This window comes from Zosterops lateralis (genome assembly GCF_965231275.1).
Source record: "Zosterops lateralis genome assembly, chromosome: 3".
Taxonomy (NCBI): Eukaryota; Metazoa; Chordata; class Aves; order Passeriformes; family Zosteropidae; genus Zosterops; species Zosterops lateralis.
The window spans coordinates 18,972,893-18,987,724 of NC_139764.1; the positions used below are offsets into that span (position 1 = coordinate 18,972,893).

At 35.9% G+C, this 14,832-nt stretch overlaps 1 protein-coding gene across 1 annotated transcript in view; it reads right to left on the bottom strand.

Moving 5' to 3' along the window:
- The window catches only part of GPATCH2 (G-patch domain containing 2), a 119,228-nt gene that overhangs the window by 9,728 nt on the left and 94,668 nt on the right, over window positions 1–14,832 (bottom strand). The window contains exon 9 of the mRNA XM_083857928.1: window positions 6,758–6,840. Within this exon, the coding sequence (XP_083714054.1) occupies window positions 6,758–6,840 (83 nt within the window). The remainder of the gene's footprint in view (window positions 1–6,757; window positions 6,841–14,832) is intronic.

The following is a 14,832-nucleotide window of genomic DNA, read 5'->3' on the forward strand; positions in this document are numbered from 1 at the left end:
AGACCAGTAGGGACTGATCCTGACACACAAGGAAAGTAATCAGAATAATACATTGCTGTAGTCTATCTTTTTATGCCAGCTCTCTCGCACTAGCAAGAGGGGAATCAGACTGCCTAGATGTTTATGTTCTTAAAATTGTTTTGGGTAATTGCACACACACAGATTCAGAAGCACAGCCAACAGCTGTATGGTGATTTTATAACTCAGTACCCGCAGTGGTTTTCAAAATTCAGTACATATGGCTGTGTATCTACTAAACAACACAAAACACCAAAACTAAAACAACTCAGCTATGAGAATGCTACAGAAATTATTTAGCTAGTATTTGAGACTGCCTTATTTCTCCAGCCTGTTACACATCCCTCATACCGAGCTATCTAAGACTATCTAAAGAATAACCTGAGAACTATTATATTCAGGTGAGTCTGCTTGCATTGAATTTTATTGTAGCTAACAGAGAGATAAGAATAGCAGAGAGGACATAGCTATGACTCCAGCAGGTGCTGGAAGCCTCTGTATTTATCCTGTATCCACAGCAGAGTTTTGTTGATGTCTGCACTGCCATAGTTTCATTCCTACTACCCCATCTCAAGGGGTATTAAATGTAGCCTGGGTAAACAACACCCTATCTTAAAGCATAGACTCTAGATTTAAATCTATTTTCAACTCTCCTGAATACATAAACATAATTTCACATACCAATTAAGATTGTGACACTGAATTTTAGGTACAACTGGTTATGCAGAAATACAGATCACCACTTGGAATTGGATTTGCAGGTGCTCTTCTCCTTCCATGTTTTATTGGATTACACTGTGTTTAACTTCATGCCCATTCAGTATATTGCTATAAAACTTGTTGGAAGAGATAGTATTTTTAGATTGCCATTTGTCCCTCTGTAAGGGATAAATCTGCATCCCTCTGTATCCCTCTCTTGAATACCCAGGACTGTCTTTTCCCTTCAGTCCAAAGAAGGTCTTTGTTTTACACCTTGTCTTTGATGACAGAAACACTGTCACTGGATGGCACTTTGGAAAAAGCATTCTCACTGGGGGACATTCCAAAGTTCTGTTTAAACCCCCCGAAAATTCAGAAAAATTAATTTCATCTGATAAGCATTCCCTCACTTTTACAGAAAGGCTTGCAGTCTTACAATGAAACCCAGGGGAAATCTAAAGCAAAAAATTTCTTTGTGAAATCCAGAGTATGTAAAACAGATTTTGTTAGGAATTTTACCACCAATTGCAAGGCTTTTACAGAAAGACAGAAAATGTGCCTGCACTGGAAACCTGATGAATGAATTTTATTTTCTCACATGGTAAACAGGTATTTTTATTCCTCTGAAGTGCCAAAACCTTCTGCATAAAGCTATCAGGTTTATGCACAGACCTCCCTCCTTATTCAAAAAGTGAATCGTATGCTGAGAAACCTTAAGAAAAGTGTTTTTTGCATAATCTCTACCAGGGACTGTTTGCAGCAGTGCTCCCTATTCCCTCAGGAGAAAGAAAAACTAGTCACCAGCAACTGAGAGGTTATTTTGTGGAGAGCTGGGATAAGAAGTTATGCTGACTGAGGAAAAACTACACATTTTAACTGCCAAACCATCTATGTTTTAAGAAAAACCCTTTGGGAATTACCAGCCTAAAACTGACTGACAGAAATATCAGGCACTTCTTTTATTGCTGAGTTCTAGGGAAACTACAGGACATCCATTTGCCCATCTGAGGAAGGTGATGGTTCTAACAAACTGCAGATAAAAAGGAGGTGGCTCCTCTCTGTGGGGAGCCACTTTATTATAATATCTGGCAGAGAATGTGCAGAACTTGCAGAGCACATAACTGCCCTTGAGGATGAGCCTCCCTACTGACATCTCTGTTTCACTCAAAGCTAGTCCTCAAGTGTACAACTGTTTAATGAAACATACCTTTGAAACTTGAAAATAATGCCTGGTTTAGCCATTTTCCCCCCAAATTTCCACTATATTAAGGGTGTTCTCATTGTTTATATTCTCTGGTAAGCTGGTTTATGGTTTTTGAAAGTGAAGCCAAAAAATCCATAGAATCATAGAATATCTCAAGTTGGAAGAGACCCATAAGGACCATGAAAGTTCAGCTGCCAGTAGAGGCAATTTAAATGGTTTCTATAACCAGAAACAGCTTTCTTAGGAAAGACTCCCAGAGTAATTCAGGGAATTATTTTTGAAGCTTCCACATTTCAGAAGAAAACAGCACTTAGAAAAGACAGGTAGAGTCATATTTTATCAATCTGAATGTTTCTTCTTGACCTTATAGTGGCTGTGTGTACAGCCTATATAGAATATAGAATATTCTATAGAATATTGTCTTCTCTCCAGATCACAAGAAACTCATCAGCAATTTTCCACGTTAAGCTTGTTCTGGTTGAATTGCAGGTCTTTTAAGTTTGTTACTGAACTTTCTGAACTCTGGTGCTTATATGTAAGATGCCTTGCCTGAACCAGCCACCTCAAGCTCAACACAGGAAGCCTTTTGCTCTCAAGGGACAGCAGCTTTCAATACTGGATGGCACTCTGCAATCTTTTAACTTCTAGTTTAGTGAGACAATGTGGTAGAATAAACAAAGAAACACAGGGAAGTCCCTAAAATTTAACTTGCTGCAGATACCAACCAAAGAAAAATGAGTGTCTATGGCCTGGACAACCCAGCAGGCATGGAGCGTATACCAGGAAGGACTTTGGCAGACTAAGGGTAAAAAATGGTGCAATGCAAGAAGGGAAAGGATTCACAACATGCCCATGTTGTATTGCCCTGTGACAAGGGGTTTCTGCCTACAGAGTTGTACATTTGGTAGACAGAAATGCAGTGAATCAAGTTAAAAAGAAAATAGGCTTATAAGAGTTCATCTAGAGTTTTGGAAATTTATGGTCAGTTCATCCAAGTACCCAAAAGTTTACCTTTCCTCTGAAACTAACACACTAAGTTGACCTTCACGACAAACTTAGCCTCAGCCACCTCTGTTATCACACTGTAATCACAATCTTTTTCAAATCATCATTTTGGTTCTGCAGATATTCAGGTCTGATTTTTAATCACTGACATATTAAGCATCAGCAAAATAGTTTGCTTAGCTGTTCCATTGGCAATTTTTAAAAAGGAATGAAAACATGTACCCTTTTGATTACCTTGTTAAAGTGAGTCATGATGGCATTACAGCAGTGCTCAGTATTTCTGCTGTAATTAAGAAACTGTCATATTTTTCATTAAAACACATTCTTTAAAATGCGACTTTTAACTTGGTCATTTCAATCAGGACCAGCCTGAAGTGCAGCATGTGCATGCAACATGCAACTAGATAAAGAATATGACATCTGAAATTTGTTTTTGCAAAAGGTAAATATTGAAGTGTTCACTACATGCATAGTAATTTATCTGTTTTATATAAACATTTTCTACATTTTAAATACAAAATAGCTTTCTTTTCTTATAATTGGTTTTTGCAGGTTTTTAACACTGCTCCAAACTGTAAACCATACTATGCAACACCATAGTAAAAAGATTGTTTTGCAATATAAATGAATATTCAGTGTAAAGTATCTAAAATTCTATAGCACCTATTGGTTTGATATGAGACTTAAACTAGATAATCTAAGACAGAAATTACTGCAAATATTCCCAGTGCATGTGTTTCAACTACCTTGCAAAGAATGTTCTTCCTCTAGCAAAATTCTTGTTGTTATTTTATTATTATTTTCATTAAACTGGACCTAGTATTGGTAGGGCTATTTCCAAGACAATGGATTAGTTTTTCTAAGAGGTCCTTATACCAACTTGAGAGCACTTCATTGCTGCAGTGAAATATGTCAGGGTGTCACATGAAATAGCTCTACCACTCAGGTAGTCAGAGGGGGCAGAAGGTCATTGAGAATGACCTGTTCTCACATACGAACAGAATGACTGGAATAATATTGGTTTCATGGAAGAAGTCATGCAAAAGAGTATTTAAAATGTACAACACCTCATACTTCAAATGTGGGAAGTAATCAATTTTTACTAGTATCAGTTTTTTGTTGATTAATTAACTACCTAGGTTCAACAATACACATATGGGATATATGAAATATCCACAAAATAGAAAATTTATCCTAGGAAAAAAGACAGAATATGACACTATTGTATCAGTATGTCAGTTGTATCAATTGTATCAATGTCAGTTCCTAACCATCCATGCCTATATTAACTCCCATTTTCTTCACTGCTATTCAACACATCTTTTCTTCACCTTTACAAATGACATTTTTGAAACTATAAAATGCTCTGTGCTGCTCAAACTTTCTTGCTTCAATAGTTTCTCAATGCTGTACAAGTAAAGCTACATCCTTTGTTACTAATATACACAAACCTATTGGTATGTGACTTTGACTGCAGGCTGAGAACGGGCTATAAATTTAGAAATCAATATCTAACTCTATCAATATTCATTTTACTTTTTCAATACAAAATACAAAGGTGAAAGAGCAGTAAATAAGCTGGAGTACTGAAATAAATTGGGTGTTCTTGTCACAATTAATAAATGTTTAACCAATCACACTGCTTGCTACAGAAGTCTGTGGCTTTGTAAGGTGCCTGAAAGTAGCAGGTGCTACCCTTGTGAGACTCAAAACCAGAGAACACGTTTCAATACCTCGTTAGGATCACCAGTCATTCCCATCAGGACTACTGAACATAAAGGCATAAATGACCATTTTCAGCACTGTGCAGATTTACAAGAGTTAATTTGCCAATGTATTTTGTTTTCAAATGTAGGTGAGAATTTAGAAAGGACTCTTACCAACACATTGACTAAGACAAAATTTTGCAAATTTGCAGTCCATATAAAGAAAACACTTGCAGTAAATGAGTAATTTACAGATAGCCTTTTAGGTTTCACTGTGATATTAAATATGAACATTATTAGGAGAATGCTTTTTTCATTTCCAGCTTCTGTTCATGTTAACAACTTCTGTCCTTTTTTTCTTTCAAGAAAGAAGTTCACAAATTCTTCTACATAAAATCAAACCCATCTAGTCCAATATCTTAGCTAATTAAACTACCAAAAGAACAATCAAATAAGCTATCTCTTGTTTTAATCCAAATTTGCAAATGTACATTTATTCTAAAAAAACCCCGTAATTCTTTCATAAAATCATATGGAACAGTGACAAAAAACAAGACCTGTGACAGACAAACAATAATTTAGCTGTAGGAAGGTTAGCCTTTGAGAAAACTACAATAATCTCTAGAACGCTACACATCACCTGTACATAGGTACAAGCTTATTCAATGTGAATTCAAAAATTCACAAGGATGAAGTGTAGATAAACAACTTTTTAAGACCACAAAAAATTTCTCAAATTCTCAATCCTCCTGATCACAACAAAATTGATAAGAACACCTTGAACTTGAAAAGAAAAGAAGGCACATCAGTTAATGGTGGATACCTTTATCCACCATTATGCTCTGTTGCTCTTCATATAAAGGCAAACTTTGGGGCAAAACAATTTCTAAAACTGTGAGTTCATGGACACATAACATTGAATGACCACATATTTGCCTTAGTATCAAAATATTGGCTTTGCAAAGTTACGCAGAGGAGCCAGCTTGTAAAATAAAATTCTGAATGCTGAAAGTCCAAGGTAAAATGAATAATAAAATTAATTTCACGATACTTGATAACCTCTCAGTACAAAATGACATCCTCTAGTACTTGAAAGTTGTGAAGTGAAAATCACCTTGTAGAAATAATTACATTATTCTCTCTTCAGCCATTAAGTATTTTTCTTTCTCAGTTCACATATGTTCAGAGTCTTAGAAGCTGACCCATACATTCTCTTTTTTTCATACTGCTGCCACTAAGGTGCTTTTATAACATTTTTAATAGTATTCCTGGTCTGTTTCTGCCACTGAGGTTTGAAACAAAGAAGTTTCAGGAGGGGGAATTCAGTTAGAATACAAGTATTAGGCTTCTCTAAAGACATCTACTTGAAATATATTTGAAAATTCTATTTGTTGCAAATTTTGCTGCAGTAATTTATGTATGACTAGGATATGCAATCCAGATTTCTGAATTAGAAATATATATAAAGGCTCACATGGGCACACATACAACTTAATCCTTCCAGTACGCACATATATAATTAATACAACAAACTGATGAGAGTCCTATAAATCATTGCTAAGTATTGAAAAAGTCATTTCACAGCTGTGACATCAGCAAAACACAACCAATGGCTGTGACCTCGCATCTGTAAAAATCTTTCAGAAATGTGCTTGCAAGTGTGTCCTGTTTAATCTACAGCACTAATTTTAAAGCTGTGTTTCACAGCTTTATCACCACATTTTTGATTGTTTACCCAAGAATTCACCAAGGATCCTAATTTTATTGTGCAGGATATTTAGAGCATTCATATGCAGAAAACAAAGACGTCTCAGATCTCTTTCCTTGTAATGTTTGAAGAGACATAAGCAATAATCTTTGCTGTCTTAGTATAAGAAAAAAGATTTATTGCCTTTAAAGAAGTGCTGTGTGCTACAAAGGACTGGAAATTGGCAACGATCGTGGGAGAATGGAGGAAGCCTGTTTATTTCTTAATCTTTATTAATAAATAAGGATAGAACATATCTGAAGTTATATGGGAAGTTACTGAATTTATCAAGCTTTTCCCCAGGTCACTGACCTACTGCTTTGTATTTAGAGATTTAACATCTTGTGGTTTGTGCTCTGTCCCAGGGAAATTGGTTACCTGTGGGTCCTGGCAGGGGAGCAGCTTTCCTTCTCCGCTTGATGTCTCCCATGCACAATGATCCTAAATGTACACTGGTTTGCCTGCAAGTAATTATAGGAGAAAACTATTAACAAAGGAAGAAAACTGCCACATAAATACACAGCTTGTATAATCTGAATCTATATCAAAACATTCTCAACCAAGATGAAGCTGTGCAGTCAAGCCACCAATCTTGTTTATATCGAAACATAATTATGTTTGTTGACAAGTGCTCAGTATCTAAATGCAGCATCATAAATTGTTACTGGAATGAATAAATATAAATATAAAGGGAATGCTTTTTAATTTTCAAAACTGGCAATCTTTCTAGCTCAACATAAAACAAAAACACTGTTGCTCCTGACAGGAAAATAGCGAAGATTAATTATCTAAAGAGATCACAATGCTGTTTGTAGGTTATCAATTGGCTGGTAATGCTTGACTGTCAGAGCAGCATTTATTACATGGAAAATATTAGCAATTTTTTTTTAGTAAGATGAAGAATGAATGAGAAAACATGAAACAGTAAACTCTTCAAAGGTGCATGAAATAAACTTGCAGCATAACAATTTATCCTCTTCTAATTCACTGGCAAGTTGTGAGAACACCATGGAATCATAGTATCTGGTAGGCTTCTTGAACAATTACGAGCTTGCACTTGGAGACTGGAAAATTGATGGAGATGCAGAGGATGGCAAACAAGCAAATTATTGTATTAAACCCAGCTATTAGAAGTCAGTACCACAGAAAATGGCAAATTTGGAATTTTCAAGTGTTGACTTTTGGAACAGAATCTCAAAGGACAATTACAGTTATTATTTTTCTTAAGTAATATACAAGGCCTGTAGAATTGAAAATATGTACCTGACTTTTTTTTTTTTTTAAAGAACCAGAACAGAAGGGGGAGGAAAATGCAGTAATTTCTAAAGTACACAATTTTAATATGTATCTATAAATGCTAATGAGAAATGTGTTTCTTACCACATAAATGTAGTGAATTTAGGTAAAGGTACAAGCTGAAAATTGCATCTGACAATCCACTGCAGCACAGTAACACTGTCACTCATGGGATCTGGTTTCAGTGTGGATATATGACTTATCCTTTACGGCATTTATAAACTTTTTAAAGCTGGGCTGCTTCTAAATGAATAACAAATTGTCATATACTGTTGAGAGACCCCAGATCTGCTCAATAATGTAAAAGAATGACAACAATGCCTTGATGAGTAAGATGACAATCCTCTGTATATTTCTTCTAAAAAGATACAGTAGATTAACAAGTACCACAGTGCTTGTATTTAAATAATAAAATATTCCAAGAAACTTATGTTTCACAGAGATGTACATTCTACCTTCACCTAGTGAACTTTTATTTCAACACTTTTTTCCCTTTGTTCTAAGACACATTTTCCTTGCCATTTCAACATGAAATTCCATCCTATTTTAATACGCAGAAACTCAACACAGTTCAACTAGTAAACTAACAAGATGATGACTGCCAGTTCTGAATTTAGAAAGAAATCATGAAGTGAAACACTTTCATAACTTTGTACAATAAAGAAAATGAATATTTAAATACAATATGGGGAAACAGTAATTAGAGAGAACTATTTTAGATGTTTGATCACCAATGGATCAGTATTTAACATCGGTATCAAACATGCATAATAATCGTGCGATAAATAATATGTTCTACAGTGTAAAATTCTTGTTTTCTGAATGAAAAAGGAAGAAAGTCTCCAGGAATACAAGTAGGATGAAAGATAAAAATTAATAAAGCCAGGCAATTGAACCTGAAGACCTGAGCCACAACAGTAACAGTGAGCAGTATTTGAGTTATTTTACCAGAATTGATTATCTGTTACACTACATTGAGATATCTAGATTATTGATCTGTAAGATTATGGTACTGGGGTCTCCCCACTTTTCCTCTAGGCACAGGGAATGGAGTTGCAACAAATAACACTAAGTAAGGACTACTTTGTTATTGTTGTCACCCTTCATGTAGAACACAGCAGTTACTTTTTAATTTAAAATCAATGAACGTCTGAAAGGCAGCCTTGTTCCTTCAGCATAAATGAATCATTTGCCTTTGCCGATCACAACAACCCTATTGCCAGCCAAGGTGAGGGTGGGCATTTCTTTGCTGTCGTCAAAAATTCCCTACACCGCAAATACATAACGATATGCTGGAGCACCAATTAAGTTTTGTCAAATCCAGTTTGATGGCTGCTACCATCAAATGTTCAGCCAACTTGTGATTGTAAAGCTCCATTTGCCTGCACCAGGGCTTAACATTTGATATGCTCTGCCAGTGTAAATCACAGTAAAACAAAAAGCTCTTATTTATTTATTTATTTAGAGAGGATCAGACAAGAACTATTACTGCTCTGGAACTGGCAGGTTAAACAAAAAGGAGCAGAGTTGTGAAGCTGCACAGTACATTTTGAAATGCCTGTAATGGGGGCATTATAAAGTAGGGAGAACTCTGACCCTCAATCAGGCTAGGTTCAGCATTATGTTTCTTAGCATTAAATCAGAAGAGCGTGGATTACAGAAAGGAAGAAAGCTATTTGCCTGCCTTCTCTCTACTTACCCCTAGCTTGCTTCCAGCTATCATTTATAAATAGTGCTCTGGAGGGAAGCTAGGCATTTTATTAGGGAAAAAAATAAAACTTGTTAAGACCACCTTGCCTGAAAACCTGGCTTTTGACATGCTGGTGACAGGGACTGGAGCAAGCAGTGTCAAATGGAATAATTTTTAAGGAAAGACAACAGGAACTTGTCGCCTCATTGTATGCATTTACAAATAGAGGCTTTTCGGAGTATTAGGCCTAGTTAAAGCTGCCCTCTGGATAAAAAGTGTTCCCAAGCAGCCTCAGACAAGCTTGGGAGACAAACAGATGTGACTATGGTCCCTGGCGTTTGGCAAGAACACTCACTGTCAATAAGAAAAATATGAGCATGGACAGGGCATCAGCTGCACCACGGCCGAGCAGGCCTGCAAGTGTCACAGCAGCGGCAAAGTTGTGGCAGAGGGAAATAAGAGGGCTGCAAAAGCCAGGCTGGTGTGAACTTACACTAGCATGCCAAGAATTTTTGTTGTTGTTGTTGTGTCATGCCTCAACATATTAAACAAATCACTGGAAAAGCTGCTGTCAATTTTTATTCTTTTTTCATCTTGCACACAGTGTTTAGATTCCCCTTTCTACATGGTAAATAAGAGTCTCAAAAATGAAGACAGGCTGGGAAGGCAGCAATAAAAAAATAACAGAAAAAACCTATTGAAATAATAAGTAAACCTCGCAAAGTTTAGTTATCAAATCCCATAAATAAACCCCAGAAATTCTGATACAGTAAAAACTTTCATAGAAGCAATGACATGTGAAGCAATGACAAGTATTTTTGTGAAACGCTCCCTCTGATGGAAATTTTGCTATTTCCTCCTTAAACAGTGGCAGTCTCTTAATAATTTCTTTTTCTCAAGGTAGTTAAGGTAATTGCCCTTACTGTGGTAACATGTCTAGAATAGTCTCTTTAAGCTCCCCAAACATTTATATCCGTGCCTACACAACACAATCTCTTTTTCCATAATTTTCATAGCTCCACAGGCAAATATTTTTGACAAATACCTTTTCAGCAGTTACACACATTCACCTCTAGAAGACATTTGTAACAGGCAATGTCAGATTTTTATCTACTCTTGACCTCTGCAGTCCATAGACCATGTGGTTACATTCTCCAAATAGACATCTTGTTCTGTGGGGGAACCTACGGCTAAGCTGCTTTAAATGCAATAAACTTACTGAGCAACTGGGGACCCAACGGGGTTCTTCACTCTTTCACTGGTAGTTTTCACCCTTGCCACTATCACAGTTAAAAGTTCACCAGTCACTGAGAAGAGCAACACACTAAAATGGCTGCAGAATAGCACATACTTCTGAACACGTGTTCTAGTTCTGTGGTTTATTACTTGCTTCTGTACTCACTATCATCTCAGGAGTAAAAAAAAAAAAAAAAAAATCAAAATTTACTAATGAAGGCAAGTGTGGGGGAGCGTTTTTTGTTTAACAGTATTTATCAAATTTCTGTACACTAACTTGGAAAATCTACTACAGCACATTATTATGATGTAATAATGTTTTTCAAGAAGACTGCTTTCTACTCCATAATTAGATGAATTTATAATGATCAATACATGCCTATCCATTATAGTGCTATTAACATCTCTCACCTGAGGAAGAAACACACAGTAAACAGTGACACCCCGTTCTGCCACAGTATCAGTGCATTCCTGCAGATGGCTGTAGAACTCTGCAAGTTTACCACCACTGAATGCTTCAGCTAATGGGGAGGCTTGACTAAAGTTTTTAAGTAAACTTCTTTCACAAGACATCACAAAAAGGAAAAAGTTAACTGTTTTGTATTTCAGAAGGGACTTTAGAGAATTAATTTGAAGGGGAAATCTAACTGAAACTGTCAATTCTATTAAAATATGGATAAAAAATAAGTATTCATATGGATATGATTGTAGAGAGAATGCAGTAGGGATGACTTAACTCACTTTAAGCTTGAAATTACCGGACAATTTCTTACAAACTGAGACGGAGCAGGAAGAGCATGAAGCAATGTTCACAGCAGCAGTTAAGGATGGAGAAAACAAAACTCAATTGTGGAATCCAGAGAATCAAGCTAATAAAATTATTTAAAAATTGGAATGTGTGCAACAGCTCAATTTTATAAAAATCAAAGAATATTCTGAGTAAACCTCCCATTATTTAAGTATCTTTTACACAAAAATATCACATAAATGATTCTCCTTACACAGAATGGACCTGTGGTACAGCCTATCTTGTTTTGACATGGCTTAAAATGCAGACACTGCCGTATCTGGTGGCCAGTGGAACACATCCTGTAGTGCTGCTTAAATAAGGGAGTCTGGAGGAACTTTAACTCTTACTGATCATTCCTAAATTACCACAAGTGGCTTCAAGAGCATTGGAGTCAACCGAACAGTTTATGATAAGTTTAGAGGCAAACACCATTAAAATCATATTATATATGTCTTTCTAAGCATCTCATAACACTAATAGCTAATTAAATTAAGACAAACATAAAATTCTACATTTCCATTTGATTGAATCTCCAGAAGTATGGATTAAATTAAAATGTATCACTCCAAATGCACGTACTAAGCAACTGGGGCTGTAAATTTGGGAAGACTATTCTGTATTATCTAGGTATAACGAATACTTAATCTTTGCCTCTGGCATTGGTATCAGTATAACCACAGAACAGATGCATGATGATTTCATAATATTAAACTGAAATATGCAAGGCACGTTTGTTTCTGAAACAATGGCTAAGGAAATTCATAAAGAAAGATATCCACTTTCCTTTGTGGTACACAGCTTGTCAAAACATGAAAGCAGCCTCTGGCGTCTACTTGGAACACCCAGAGAAGAGTGGCATGTGCAGTAATGCATGTCCCATGGACAGGTAGAGAGGGATGGTTCCTTGTCCACCTGCCTTCTTTTGCCCTTTTGCTTTCTTGTCACTTTTCTCAGACAACATTCAGGTGAAATCAGTAGCATGCTTGATTCCTCCTCATCTTTTCAAACAGCAAAGCTTTTCTTCAAATTTCTCTAAAGAATGACATCATCTATACAATAGATCGCTTTACCTACCTCCGCAAGTGTGAAAACCATTACATTAACCAGAAGAGCTATGCATTTTATTTCCCTTTTATTACATCTTAAAAAGATGTGATAAACCCATGCAACTCTATCAAACTCCTTTCATACAATTCCAATCTGTTCACAACATAACTTCAAGCATAAGGGTGACATACCTGTATTATTGAAGGTCCTGGTGCAATCCTACTATGACTAGAATACAATCTTTCCCTAGCCCACGAGGTTACCTCATCACTTATATCCTAACACACTCCTTGGTGTTATCTTTAGCAGCACTTCTGTCATTCAGACGCAGTAGTTGTCCAAAATTTATCTGAATACTACAAACCAACCCATTCAACTCCAACTGGCATAATTTTAGTGCACATGATGGAAATTAAAAACCTGCATCACTATGTACGATTTGACACCCATACTCAAGTCACTCATGCACTTTATTTGTAAAAACAGACCCTAAAAAAATAGTTCTGTAGTAGAGGCCTACTGCCCTCAGAAAGGATAATGCATTGTTTTTTCTTGGTTCTAATTAGTAATTTAAGCATATGTTCAGCATTTAACTCTAAATGTTTGCCTTTTCCCCAAGCTCTAAGACAGCTGTCCAAGATGTGAATGCCAGAAAACATTTAAATATCAACATCTGTTGAATTATGTTAATTTAGTGTAATATAATTGGGCATGAGTTGGAATTGATCAAAAGTATATGAATTACACAAAGGCAAATCCAAACCAATATCTTGGTGTACAAACAAGACACCAAGGAACACTGAGGGAATAAACCCAAAAAATATACTTCTATCAAGAATTAGATAGCAAAAACTTTCAGTTTTCTTCAACAAATGACATGATTTCACATTTTCAATATAGGAAATTTATATTTATACTAACTCAGAATATGAATTTCATATTAATTTAGAATATTTCTAAATATTTTTGATGGCAAGTTCCATTATTGTTTTGTGTGAATAAATGCATAATAACAATAATGCTCATATTCGTGCAATGGTGAAACGTGGTTTGGAAAGAGGTTGCAGAAATAGAATGTCATCTTGTTACAGGACATTATTGTTTCACAAATTCTAAAGCAAATATTCTTTGGTTTCTTCTTCATCTTGCAACAACATTGTTGCTATTTGAGAGATATGGGCCTCAATCCAGCTCTGAAGTGATTTAGAAAACGTCTTTATGACCTGAGCAGTAAACATGGATCTGAACAGATACTTTAATGGAAGGACTTGTTAATACACTCAGCTACACTATTTTTTCCAGGTATTTCTGGATACATATCTGTTTACCAAGAAGGATATTCACTAAATAAGCTCAGTACAGAGGAAATGTATTTTTTCAAAAAGATTTTAAAAGCATTTTAAAGTTCTGGATTACAGTCATACAGAGTTAGGTTAAATTATTGCAAGCATTAGCGTTGTGGTCAAAATATTTTAAAATAAGAAGCAACATTAAAAATCCAAGTATGTAATATAGTAGCTCAAAAATGGAAGACAAAACATTAAAGTTTTATGTAGTTTGAAGCAAACTATCAAATTTTTTTTCTAAACTCCTTCTCTCGCTACACAAAATCACAGTCTAAATAGAAGTCAGTGTGCTTATGCCTCAGAATTTTAGTTAAGGTGCACTAGGGGTATGATATTCTTATGTGTATGATACACATATGATATTCAGGGATCCTTTTGAGATTAGTAGGAACCTGAAAATTGCAGAATTTAATGTGCAATAAAATCAAAAAGAGGGAAGCCCTCCTTCACGAATGGCTGTTCATCTTCATCCTTACAATATCCAGCTTCCAGGTGCCTTTGTGGAGAAACACAGAGAGACAACCCCAAATTTCTCATGGTGGGGGAGATGATGGGAAAGATGAGTGGTGAAAAAACAGAGTGCAAAACAACCTCCTTCACTGCTGTTTTAACAGTTTGTGGAATGACAGTGCAAGCCCCTTTGCACAGCTCCTCCTCAGACCTTAGACAGCAGGAAGGGTCTTCAGACCTCTGAAGCCCAAACTAACTTTATCCTTATGGTATTAGTAAGATGAGACAAAGTTTGGCCTGTGGAGCACAAACTTGTGTAAAGAGAGAGCAAGACACCGTTATCTAATGCAGCTGAACGTGAGAAACAAGCACACCATGTGCTAAAATTTGGTTACTTCTAAGTGGGAAATTTGCTAACAGTTCATTCAGATGAAAAATTCCATCCAGACAGCACATCAAGAGGATCCAGAGGTACACAATTTCTAGAGGTTATCTGATTTTTCTTTTTATTTTATATGTTTTTTAAATCAGGAAAACATAACTTCCTGTTCGTTAACATACTTTCATGTACCTGGAATTCAATTTTAAATGACAAAAT